We start from the raw sequence: 11,767 nt of genomic DNA, 5'->3' as shown, positions 1-11,767 counted from the left end.
GAATGATGAACCGTGGTAAGAGGAAGAATGGTAGAGGTAAATATAAGAGCGACGAGCGGAGCGATCGACCCAGACAGCGGGAAGAACGGTAGAGCCACAACAATTGCTCGTAATCAAAATAATCAAAATAATGAATAAGGAAATAATAAAAAACGATAAAAAGAAATAATATGAAGATAAAAAAAAAAAAAAGAGCCACTTGTTCAGATGGGGATGGCGGTAATGGCAGTCTGGAGGACGATATGCAATGGAATCATCACCGAACAGCGCAGTACTGAAGAAAGGGATGAAGATATTTTGGGATACCGCTTGATTGAGTTTGCTATGTGCATCTGCTTGTCTCTGTCTGCTGTCTGCTGCTGCTGTCTGCTGTCTCTCTCTCTGTCGGTTGTCTTCTGCCGAAGGGATTATTGTGGATTGACTCGATGCAGCAAGGCGCGACGCGAAAAGAAACAATCATAACAATCATTCAGAACTTACCTGCACGTGAATTCTATCCCGACCAAAGGGTCCCTTGAAGGAATCGAATAAGATGTACGGAAGATATAGATATATGTATGTAAGTAAAAAAGTATCTGTAGAACAAAAAGAAGAGAAAGAGAAAAGAAAGTGATGCTCTCTCAGCCCGGTCAGAGCGGTCTTTTCACTGGCAGAGACGAGCAGCGGGCGGTGGACAAGACTCTAACCCAACAGAGGAGGAGCTGCCATCAGATACTAGTGCCAGTGCCACTTTCAGACTATAATAGAAGTGGATTTCAACAATTATTCGGAAAGACAGGGAACTAGCAAAGCAGTCGACTAGAATTCACGCACTGTTCCCCGCAGGTCACCGCTAGACGCTTACAGAGTACAGAGTACTTACTCTGTATACTCTCTGTACAGATACAGATACATACTCAAAATTGACAGAAGCAAGGACCATCCGTACAAGGATTGAATTTGTCAGATCACCTGTAAGTAATTCGATCGACCTGAGCTGCCGGGATGATGCTAGTCCCAGTCCTGGGTACTACGCGCAGCTGCCCGATGCATAACGGCCATTACTTACTTTACAAGTCTCTGTACGAGTACTTGTATGTACTAGTACATTTTCATCTCTGCACAAGTACTCCGTACTCTACAGAGTACTCCGATAGACTACCAGTGCTCAAATGAATACTTACAAAGTGCTCTACTTTGTCCTAGATCTACGATCCATTAGCGCCCGCGTATTACCGTATCATACTGTCGCACAGACATGAGCAGTCTGACAGGGATTCAAAGAACCAGTGGCTCAGAACTCACCACGATACGGGCATCCTGGGATCGCCAGTCCAAGTATTATTATGATAATAATTATTATTATTACAGAGTATATTGAACAATAATCTTCCATCTGGCAAGCAAGCAAGGGATTATTTCACCGCTCTCCCCGTCGCACAATTGAAACCACCCTATCCCTGCTCCGCTGGTTCTTCTGATAGGTCTGTTCACCGGTTGACCGGTTCTAACCCCTTGCGTGACAACACATCGTCCACATCTGCTCTTACTGTTGATCTGAGGGGATATTCATTGGCCATTGTATCGTTTATATATTGTAGAATACTACAACTATGTACTCCGTACTCTACTTTTGGTATCTCATCGAGAATGTACTCCGGAGGTAGCATCACGGCCCGACACCCGCCGGCTACGCATAGCAGATCAGCGGGCCAGCCATGGCCAGCCATATTTCAGGCGTTGCAGCAACCAATCACCTCCCTCAATCAAAGAGGGGAAATCCTTGGCGCTGACGGATCCACCCTCAATCACAGGATCGGCGCGTTGCAGTGTTACTTACAGTACCGGTACACCGTCTGTACTTACTTGTACATACATGTACCGTACATGTTCATGCAAGTCGGGTATTTATGGGTAATCATATGCCAATCAGCTTGTTCACTGACTCGGGCATCCATGACTGACTCTGTCCTCTGTGCTTGTACAGAATCATAGAATCTTTACTGACACAAGTACAGTACAGTACAAGACTGTACGGCTGTACCTGCAGCTGCCACGGCTCTATCCGTGGTGCATAACACTTGAACTGGTTTCCAGATTCCCTCAAGTGCAGTTGTGTGACCCTTTACCTCACATGCATTGTACCTACATTTCTACCTGCTTATCTCCTGTTCTATATAGATACTTAAGAGAGATAGTCTATCCATGAATCATCCAATTCATTGTAGTACGAGAGACTGCTCCGTACTTTACCATTCCTCTTGTCTGTACGGTAAGGCAATAATACAGTGTAACAGTCAGGTGACGCGGCATGACTGGCGGTGGACGCGACCACGTCAGAAGCGAGTGAGTTGTCATCCCTCCCCTCCACTACACCCTCCACCCCTCCTTGCTTGGACTTTTTCTTGTCCGTGTTCTGGACTGTTCACTTTTCTCAACTGTAGATTACTATCAATGCATACACCCGCTGCATTATGCGAGTCTTGCCGCCAGATCATCAATCCCTCCATCGTCCATCTTACCTCCCCTCAATCTTCATCTGATCTGATCCAATGCCGGTGTGTGAAATGAATTGCATACCGCTTGACATCTGTCAGCCACTGTGACGTAGCAGCCACTGTGTCCGGAGTAATTCTCTGGAGGGGAGGTATACCCCGTGCCATACTTTAGATTCACCGTATTTCTGCCTTGCTGCATGCAGGACACTCTGTCATCGGGCTAGCAGACAGACAGGTAGGATTTACTCGGGCGAGTGGTACCCGGGGTTGGTCGGAGTAGACAAGTCCTCCGAGGATTTTTCTTATTTTATTCATTTATGCGTCTGACTAAGTCTGTATAACTGTAGAGACGGGCAGATGCATCCCGGCATAACTGCAAGCAGTCGATCTATATCACTTGACTTATACATAGACGATCTCGCATTTATTAAAGCAAGTATAAGCTAGATACGCTGTTCGCTACTGAAAAAGGAAATAAGCAACGGTGAGCACTAGAATTCGAATTCCCTATTTGGTTAGCTGCATATTTCTGAGGGGAGAAAACCACACTTACAAGGTTAGAATCCCGGACTGAATTATAGATAGATTTTGCTGTGGAGGTCTAAGCCGGTTAGCCACAGAATATAGAATATAGGGTAAGCATTTCGTACCGTTTCATCGCCATTGTCGTCTTCATGGTGCTGGTCATGCTCATGCTCATGCTCATGGCCATCCCCGACATCAAACGGCCCAGGACCAGCATCAGCGCAAGAATCCGTATTACTATAACCCGCAAGCTCGGTATAGCACTTTCCGTCCAGATATAAAGGTTCCTCTGAGCATTGTTAGCATCCACATTATATATCCAACACCATATGCGGAGTATAGATACATACCCACAACCCTAAACTTCTCCCCCGGATTCCGAATCACTCGAATCCCATGTTTTGGCGTCAACGTATTCTCACAATCCGTCACCTTTCCACCCTCATCAAAATCCGTTGAATCGATCCAGATATCGATATGGTGCTGCTTATTATTCCAGTTTGTGGCTATTTCGTTAGCATGCATTGCATCGCACTTGCATGTATATATATACACATGGGGGAAGAGAAGCATACTACACGTCGCACACGTATCTTCAACCCTTACATATCTCTGAATATACGGCAGATAGACAATCTCGCATTCATCGAATTCACCCGGCGCACTTGCTGCCGTTAGAGGGTTGTTGTACGTCCCGTTTCCTGCATGCACTTGTCAACTCATACTCGTCTGATACTGGATGGTGGGTGAAGAGGTGCTTACCTCCAGCTTTATACCCCCGTCCACAGTCATACGCTATCTCCGCGCTAGGCGGGTCGTTGTCGGGCCATCCGTAGAAGGTAAGTGTCACTGGGGAGACGGTGGAGCAGGATGTTGGTTTAGCCGTGGCTTGGGCTGAGAGGGCGAGGACGGCGATTTCCATAATAGACGTGGGTTTCATGTTGGTGGATTTGTATTTGTTTGTGGAGTGTAGATGGAGCTGGAGCTGGTGAAAGCATTGGGTATGGATACTAGGCAGTCGTGAGTATAGGCTACACATTCCTTCCGCTCTTGTCCCGCTCCGCTCCGCTGCTTGTACCATATTCGCCGGGATGTGTAATGATTACTCTTGCTTTCATCGTCATATGTATATTTAGATCACATAGCTTATATCATTAACAGTCGTATACAACATGTAGCTCCATAGTCTGAATACATGACTAACCCAAAGTCATGCAAGGAACTAACCCAAAACAGCAAAACATCAACATTCCACCCATGGTTCTCTTTCCTCACTTCACCTCACTTCACCTCACTTCGCCTCACTTCACCTCACTTCGCCTCACTTCACCTCACTTCACCTCATCAAGCCACTCACAACCACTCAACAACGCCACAAACCAAAAGCAATGCCCCCAAAACAACCACCACAGCCAAAAAACCAGCAAATCTTCGATCCGTGGTCCTCCGCCTCAACAGGCCACCAACGCGCCGACGGTCCCACGCTCTCGTCCACCACCGCCTGGCGAGACTCGAGGACGGAGAAGTTACGAAGGCAGTTTGTTTTCGGGGATTGTAATGCGGACCACGATGGACGGGAAAGGGGGGAGTGGGTGATGATGAATAAGGAGGAGTGGAAGGGGAAGGCGAAGGAAGGGAGGGATATTAGGGATTTCATGGGTGGTGTGCAGAAGAGGAAGAGCGATGGGTTAAGTGAGATGGAGACGGGTGGGAAGGGGAAGATTCTTCGAGGGGATACATCTAATGCAGCTACGCTTATGCCTGCGCCAGCGCCAACGCCAACGCCAACGCCTATAGCTGCATGTACTTCTACACACGATGCGAACCGGCGTACAGCAGCTACAACTGCACATACAGAAACAGATGCAGTTACAATTACGGCTACAGCTACACATGCAAATGCAGCCACACCCACACCCGCAGATGCAGATGCATCCACCACCCCGACATCCAGCAAAAAGATACTCACCGGAACAACAATCTACCTCAACGGCTCGACAATGCCGCTCATCTCAGATTACAAACTCAAGCACCTCCTCGTATCCCACGGTGCAAAGCTCTCACTCGTCTTCGCTCGGTCAGTGACGCATGTTATCATTGGAAGACCAAATACTGGTGCGAATAGAGGAGCTGGTGGGGGATTGGCGGCGGGGAAGTTGCAAAAGGAGATTGAGAAGTGTGGGACGGGGGTTAAGGTTGTGGGAGTTGAGTGGTATCTTTCCATCATGTCTTATTTGGAATGAGTTGGTGCTAATATTGGCAGGGCAATCGAAAGTATCAAAGCAGAAAAACGACTATCAGAAGCAAAGTTTGCGATAAGATTGGGCAAACAACCGTCTGTTCTCGGGATGCTGAGATGACTCTATTTTGTTCTATCGTGATACCCTCATATACACATTAACGTATTATGTATAGACATGGCATGACCAGCTTGAAATGACCATCATCAATCATTATTCATATAGCAATCAATAGTCCTCTCGACGCCATCCGCCTCGTCCGCGGCTGGACACTTCTGACCCTGGAGGACTATACGGAGATCGCAGCTCGACCCGCATATGTGAATCCCCTCCAGCCGCGACCAATGGGCTCTCCGGCGGAACCGGAGGCAACGGATTAGACCTCTGCGCTGGCTGCTGTTGCGACGGAACAGCCTCGGATTGTGGTAATGTGCTATACGACGGTGGCTGCGAGCAAGACAACGGATAAACTGCATTCCTTTCAAACGGAGCTCCCAGCGCAGTCGAAACCGTTGACACAGAAACCTGATGCTGTTTCGGCTTTGGACTCTGATAGATCCTCGCCGCCTCGTCAAGTGACTGATGAAGACGATCCATCATCGCCTGCCCGCCGCCTAGACTCGAGTCACTTGAAGAAACTGAATCTGACCGCGCTAGACGCTCATTCAGCTCGTCATCTTCAGGACGGTGTGAGTCCCCACCAAGAACAAGACCAAGACGTTCTTCTTCTGTGGCGTTTTTGAGAGCTTCTTTTTCGGCGGACGTTGGTGTTGCGCGAAGGATACCGTGTGCTGGGCTGGAAGGTCGGGATTTGAGGCGGTTTAGGACGGTGTTGAATGAGAATTGGCGTTTCCCGCCGCTGTACACCGGTTGTGGTGTTGTTTGTGGGGTGGGACTGCGCGCGTAGGCGAAGTCGGTGGTATCTGGTGGCATTGCTCCGTGGTAGCTCTTTTCGTCCAGCGCAGATTGGTCATCGTTGATCGGACGCCATTGGGGATGGAGGAGACTGGATGCTCGGGATCGAATGCCGTCGATGAAGCTGCGGTTGGGTCTGTCTGTGTCTTGGCCCTGCTCCTCTGGAAAGTGTGACATTCCTAATGGCGGGAGCGTGCTCCTAGCTGATCCCGGTGTATATGATCTCGCATCACCCAGGACAGTCTTTCTTCGTCTCAGGCCATCCCACTCGACTGATTCATTTTCACCCAGAGGCTTGAGATCTTCATTTCTCTCTCTGAGATACCGTCTGACCTCTTCTTCCTCCCCTTTTCGTCTTGTGCTTGACAACTGCCGTACAATAGCAGCAGCGCCACGGATCGAATCCGCCTTGGGTTCTGTCTCACTCTCCTCCTGCGTGGCTACTTCACGGACCTGATCGAGATCGCCCTTGAAGACAGCTGCATCTGGAACGTCTTTCGCTGACTTGGAAAGCTGTAAGAGGACGACGCCAGCGCAGATTTGGAGGAACCCCATGACGACTGTTGCAATTTCTTTGCCGGTACCTTGGAAGCCCTGGAAGAGGACGGCGGAGGTAATGATGGTGCAGGTGGTGAAGAAGACGTAGTATGTTGGAGTGACGAGGGCGGCGTTGAAGATATTCAATGCTTTCTGTTGTCAGATGGTCAGCTTGCCTGTCACAAAGTTTCAGCTGGGGTTGTGCAACATACGTTCAGGTAGATGATTTCAGTTAACAACGTTGCAATGACAAAAACCAGCAACACATAAAGAAACCACTCCTTGAATTGCGACTTGCCATTGATCTGCGCCAGAATCGCAGACCCCAGTCCCTGCGTCGCAACCACACTCAATCCCCCGATCAGACTGCAAATGCTGATATACACAAACATATTTTTCTTCCCATACCGCGGGCCAGCCCAGAACGCAGTAAATGCACACCCAAGGACAATTACACCCGCATAGGACAGAAACCCAGGCGTGATCACATACTTCTTCATATCCTGAATATCACTAACAGAGGACTGCTCCGGCGCATTCATCGCAATCACCACCGAGCCGATAATACACGAGAAACAGCCCACCTTCCCAACAAAACTCAACCTTTCCTTCAAGAATATCGCAGACAATATCGTAGTCACTACAACCGCCAGCGCACCCAAAGGCGTAACAAGTATAGCGTCGACAAACGCATACGCAACAAAATTGCATATCTCCCCAACAATCATCAGCGTCATCCCAGTCCACCACCAAAAATTGCGCAGGTAGCCATATCCCTCGCCTGCTTCTTCGTTGTATTTGACGTTCGCTTTCAGCAGCCCGATTTTCTTGATCACGAAGGAGACGCCGATGAAGAGGCCTGATGCGACGGCGAGAGAAATGCCGATTGCTTTGTAGATGGGTGGGCGGCCGGAGGCATCGTCTCGGGCGAGGATTGAGGGGTCCATTTTGAACTCTGAGTGTTATTCTTTGGTGTCCACTGTCCGGCAGTGAGAATGAGCAGAGGAACGACGCTTGCGGTCGGCAAGCCGTCCTCCGGCTCGGGGCAGCGCGGTCAACGTCAAATGGATATCGAGCGGAGGGAGTCAATTAGTGATAGCATGAAACGAAAACAAACGGTGATTTGAGGATCAGGTGCAAGTATGCGACACAGTCTGAGGATGCGATGGATGCGATGCGATGCGAGAAGCCGTCGACGGGACAACGTAGCGCCAGGAACCAATGCAAGACAACAAAAACAGAAGTGGAGAGTGTGGAAGATGAAAGAATGAGAGTAAGAATAAGAAAAACCAGAGCAACGAGAAAAGAAAAGAAAAAAGTCAGGAGAGCACACACAAAGAAATGACCGAATAGGAAATGTTGAGACAGTGAAAACAATGAGGCTGGGCCACCCAGCAACGAGAGCGTCGGATTGACAGATGATCGCAATCAAGCACGAGATAAGGAGATAACCTAATCTTGATTCTTTGCATTCCGATGACTGGCATGCATTCTATTATTATGTTGATGCTATACAATTACATGCGACTCTTTTCTCCAGCTGCCCCTTGCCCTTTAGGAACCTTCTTCTCAACTCCGAGTGTCTCCAAATCCTTCTTCTTATAATAATGCGGCGCAACCTCCACCAGCCACTCTGCTTGCAAAGGCATGTTACTCCTCATATACTCCTTACTCGTCAACACCAGCTCGAAGTAAATAACCCATCTTGGGTTCACCTCGAACAGCGTACTGCTAGGATGCAGATATACCGTCTGTCCGTTCTTGACAGTCCGGTAGCTATCGCCTCCACGCTGCAATCTTGCTGCGTTCGGGAAGAATCCAGCGGTAATGGCCTTCTGTATGGGCATGATGTTGGATGCTCCGCAGGTACTGACAGTAACTTCGACACGGTCGCATAGTTTGGCGAGTTGGTCACGTACATCGCGCGCGCGTGTAAGGGACCGTTGTTGCAGGAAGTTCTCGCGCGCCCAGACGTAGCTGAAGTCGCTGTCGACCCATTGGTTCCACACGTTGAGGAGGGTGAGGTGGTCGCCGCCGTCCTTGATGGTGAAGCGGTTGCGCGCGCTATCGGCGTGGATTTTCTTGTCCTTGGGGCGGAAGAAGAGCGCGCTGCCTTCGCCGAGCATCGAGACGATGGAGAGGACTTCTTCGACGCAGCCGTATTGGTCTGCGGCGAGAATTGCTTTGGCTAGCATCGGGTCGGTGGGGAATTCGGCCATTTGGCGCCCGATCTTTGTCAACTCGCCGCGATCGTTCAGGGCACCCAGTGCGTAGAGTTGTTCCAGTGCGCGGATGATGGTCTCTGCTGGTGGAGGGTCCATGAAATCGAAGTCTAGCAGCTGGTCAATACCGAGCGACTTAAGCATCAGAATTACGCTGCTCAGGTTTGTCCGCTGGATTTCGGGCGTCGTGCTCTCTTCCAGTTCGTTATAGTATGCCCACTTGGTATACAAGCGGAAGCACTTTCCTGGTCCAACACGACCGGCACGACCGGCTCTCTGGTTGGCAGATGCCCGCGAACACGGCGCCACCACCAGACTCTCCATACCTGTCCGAGGGTTGAACACATTCTCCTTCACGAAACCCGGATCGATAACGTAAACAATACCATCAATCGTCAAACTCGTCTCCGCAATGTTCGTGGCTAGCACGACCTTCCGCGCCCCCGGCGGAGTCGGCTCGAAGATCTTCGTCTGCAGCTCGGACGGCAAATTTGCATAGATTGGACAGATGATCATCTCGGGTATTTTACTCCCTAGTTTCCGCGCTGTCTCTGATAAACTCTGCTCAGCGGCTTCGATCTCTTCTTGACCCGTCAGGAACACCAGGACATCACCAGGCCCCTGGGTGACGTGAATCTGGAACACGGTTGTGATAGCCGCGGCCAAGAAGTTCGCTTCCGGTTGCGACGTGTAGTGGATGTCGACGGGATACCGTCGTCCGGGGATGTTGAAGATGGGCGCATCGTCAAAGTATTTTTGAAACTTCTGCGCATCCATTGTCGCAGACGAGATGAGAAGTCTCAGGTCAGGGCGCGCTTTGGCGATATCCTTCAACAGACCGCAGGCAATATCTGTCGGGACTGTCCGCTCGTGCGCCTCATCAATCATCAGCGCGGAGTACTGACCAAGGTCCGGTTCCGTGAGCAGCTCCCGCAGAAGCATACCATCCGTCATATACTTGAGGGTCGTCTTATCGCTGGTGTTATCCTCGAACCGGATAGCATAGCCAACCTCGTTTCCTATTTTCACACCCATTTCCTCCGCCACACGCGATGCAACACTCATCGCGGCCACTCGCCGCGGCTGCGTGCAGCCAACCTTCATCCCGTTCTTCGTATACCCGGCCTCGTGCAGATACTGCGGGATCTGGGTCGTCTTTCCGGAACCAGTCTCTCCGACGATAATGAGAACCTGATGATCTTGAACAGCCTGGATAATCTGATCTCGGAACTGATAGATAGGGAGACTCTTTCGTGTCTCTTCAATTGACGCCGCTTTCTGCTCCGCGGCGTTAAGCTTCTCCTGGAGCATCCGCTCCTCTCCTGTCATGGGCTTCCTAGTGCCCTCGAGCTTGGTATCTGCGACGAAATTGATCTGCTGAGTATCATCAAAGACGTATTCGTAGTTTCCTTCATCGACGAATTCGGGCTTCTTGATCTGCGCCTTCGCCTTGGCCGTCTGCTCCATCTCCCACTCTTCATGTTCCGTAACGAACCGCTCATGGCCCATTTCATCGCGGTCGACGTAGCGCCTGTACAGTGCATCTTCCTTCTTCTTGCGGTCGATCTTGCCCTTCTCCGTAATGTAGTCTTCTGGCATCATGTAGCCATCGCGGTAGTCATCAATTCGTAACCGTTCCTCGGCAATTTGGAGCACTTCGCGGTTCCTGGCGAATTCTTCCTTCTCCTTGCGCGTCAAACTCGGGTTCTCTCGTAGTTCTTGCGTTTCCTCCGCGACTTGCCTCCGCAGCAGCGCCAGTCGTTCAGTCTCACGCTTCTTCAAGTATTCCTGTCGCGACCGCATTCTCAGCTCCGGCATCGCGGCCGCTCTCGAAGAAGCATCATCAGCCAAAGCACGACGACGCGCCGCCTCACCAGATCTCGTCCGATCTTCGACAATCTTCTTGGATTTACTATCATCCTTACTAGCCAGACGTTTCGCAAATTCATCACGTTCTTGCAAATCTCGCTGCCGCTGCATCTCCTGCTTCGCCTGAGGGTCCAAATCCGTGGACGCATTGGATCGAGGCGACGCAGACCCGTCCTCCAACCGTGTACGCTTCGCAGGCGACTCCTCAAATTCCTCAGCCTCTTCCTCATACAGCTCCTCGGGAATCTCCTCATCACCCCAACGAGCCTCAATATCATCCACATCCCGTCTGCGCAGTTTCTTGGACCGGCGATCTCGCCCGTCCTCTCGACTGCGCTCACGTTTCCGACTCTCATCTTTCTCCCACCGACCCCCACTCCGTCCTTCATCCCTATCCTCCTTCTCCCGACTCCGACGCTCTTTCTCCCTCCTCCTCCGTCTCTCCCTCTCCCGATCAGCTTCAACATTTACTGGTCCCAACGACCCCGAATCGGCCATATCCTCACCCATATCCACAAGCCTATATTTCTTCTTCGACGAAACATCCTTCTCCTTCGCCGCTGGTGGTACCGCACTCTTCGAAGAAACGGGGTTCGTCCGCGCAAACAACTCGCGACAGAACGCGCCGACGTCGTCGGGGCTTCCGTCGAGGAACGGGACGAGTTTGTCTTGTAATGAGGGGGCGGATTTGGCGGAGGATGCTGTCGCGAGTACGAAGTCGATGATTGTGGGTTCTGAGGCGCCCGTTAGGCGGAGGAGGGTGTCTGAGATGAAGGTCCTGTGGTCCATCTTGGCTGATTGATTGATCGATCGATCGATTTAGGGAAGCGCGAGGTCAGGATGGGTTCGGGAGGCGTGTGATCGTTGTTACGAGAAGATCGGGTCGTTAATTCATATAATGGGTTTATTTGGTACGATAGGATTAGCGGTAGCCGTAAAATCACAGAAGAAAGCCAGATAGCAGCTTTTAAGACGCGAATGA

The 11,767-nt window shown here is 50.5% G+C and overlaps 4 protein-coding genes across 4 annotated transcripts; 1 reads left to right on the top strand and 3 right to left on the bottom strand.

The window, feature by feature from the left end:
• Positions 1–2,936: 2,936 nt before the first annotated feature.
• ACHE_50314S (uncharacterized protein) lies at positions 2,937–3,942 on the bottom strand (the record flags this gene model as incomplete). The annotated part of the gene is made up of 6 exons (XM_043280017.1): positions 2,937–2,984; positions 3,031–3,078; positions 3,128–3,291; positions 3,353–3,508; positions 3,578–3,703; positions 3,765–3,942. The coding sequence occupies 6 exons, from the start codon at positions 3,940–3,942 to the stop codon at positions 2,937–2,939; spliced, it is 720 nt and encodes a 239-aa protein (XP_043137638.1).
• A 448-nt stretch (positions 3,943–4,390) lies between these two features.
• On the top strand, positions 4,391–5,362 carry ACHE_50313A (uncharacterized protein; the record flags this gene model as incomplete). Its single annotated transcript, XM_043280016.1, has 2 exons — positions 4,391–5,214; positions 5,266–5,362. The coding sequence occupies 2 exons, from the start codon at positions 4,391–4,393 to the stop codon at positions 5,360–5,362; spliced, it is 921 nt and encodes a 306-aa protein (XP_043137637.1).
• Positions 5,363–5,470: 108 nt separating this feature from the next.
• On the bottom strand, positions 5,471–7,641 carry ACHE_50312S (DUF803 domain membrane protein; the record flags this gene model as incomplete). The annotated part of the gene is made up of 2 exons (XM_043280015.1): positions 5,471–6,847; positions 6,907–7,641. 2 exons carry the CDS (start codon positions 7,639–7,641, stop codon positions 5,471–5,473), a joined length of 2,112 nt encoding a protein of 703 aa, XP_043137636.1.
• Positions 7,642–8,211: 570 nt separating this feature from the next.
• Positions 8,212–11,574, bottom strand: ACHE_50311S (putative mRNA splicing factor RNA helicase (Cdc28); the record flags this gene model as incomplete). The annotated part of the gene is made up of 1 exon (XM_043280014.1): positions 8,212–11,574. One exon carries the CDS (start codon positions 11,572–11,574, stop codon positions 8,212–8,214), a length of 3,363 nt encoding a protein of 1,120 aa, XP_043137635.1.
• Positions 11,575–11,767: the final 193 nt, after the last annotated feature.

This window comes from Aspergillus chevalieri, chromosome 5 (genome assembly GCF_016861735.1).
Source record: "Aspergillus chevalieri M1 DNA, chromosome 5, nearly complete sequence".
Taxonomy (NCBI): Eukaryota; Fungi; Ascomycota; class Eurotiomycetes; order Eurotiales; family Aspergillaceae; genus Aspergillus; species Aspergillus chevalieri.
This window is presented reverse-complemented; position numbering and strand designations above follow the sequence as displayed.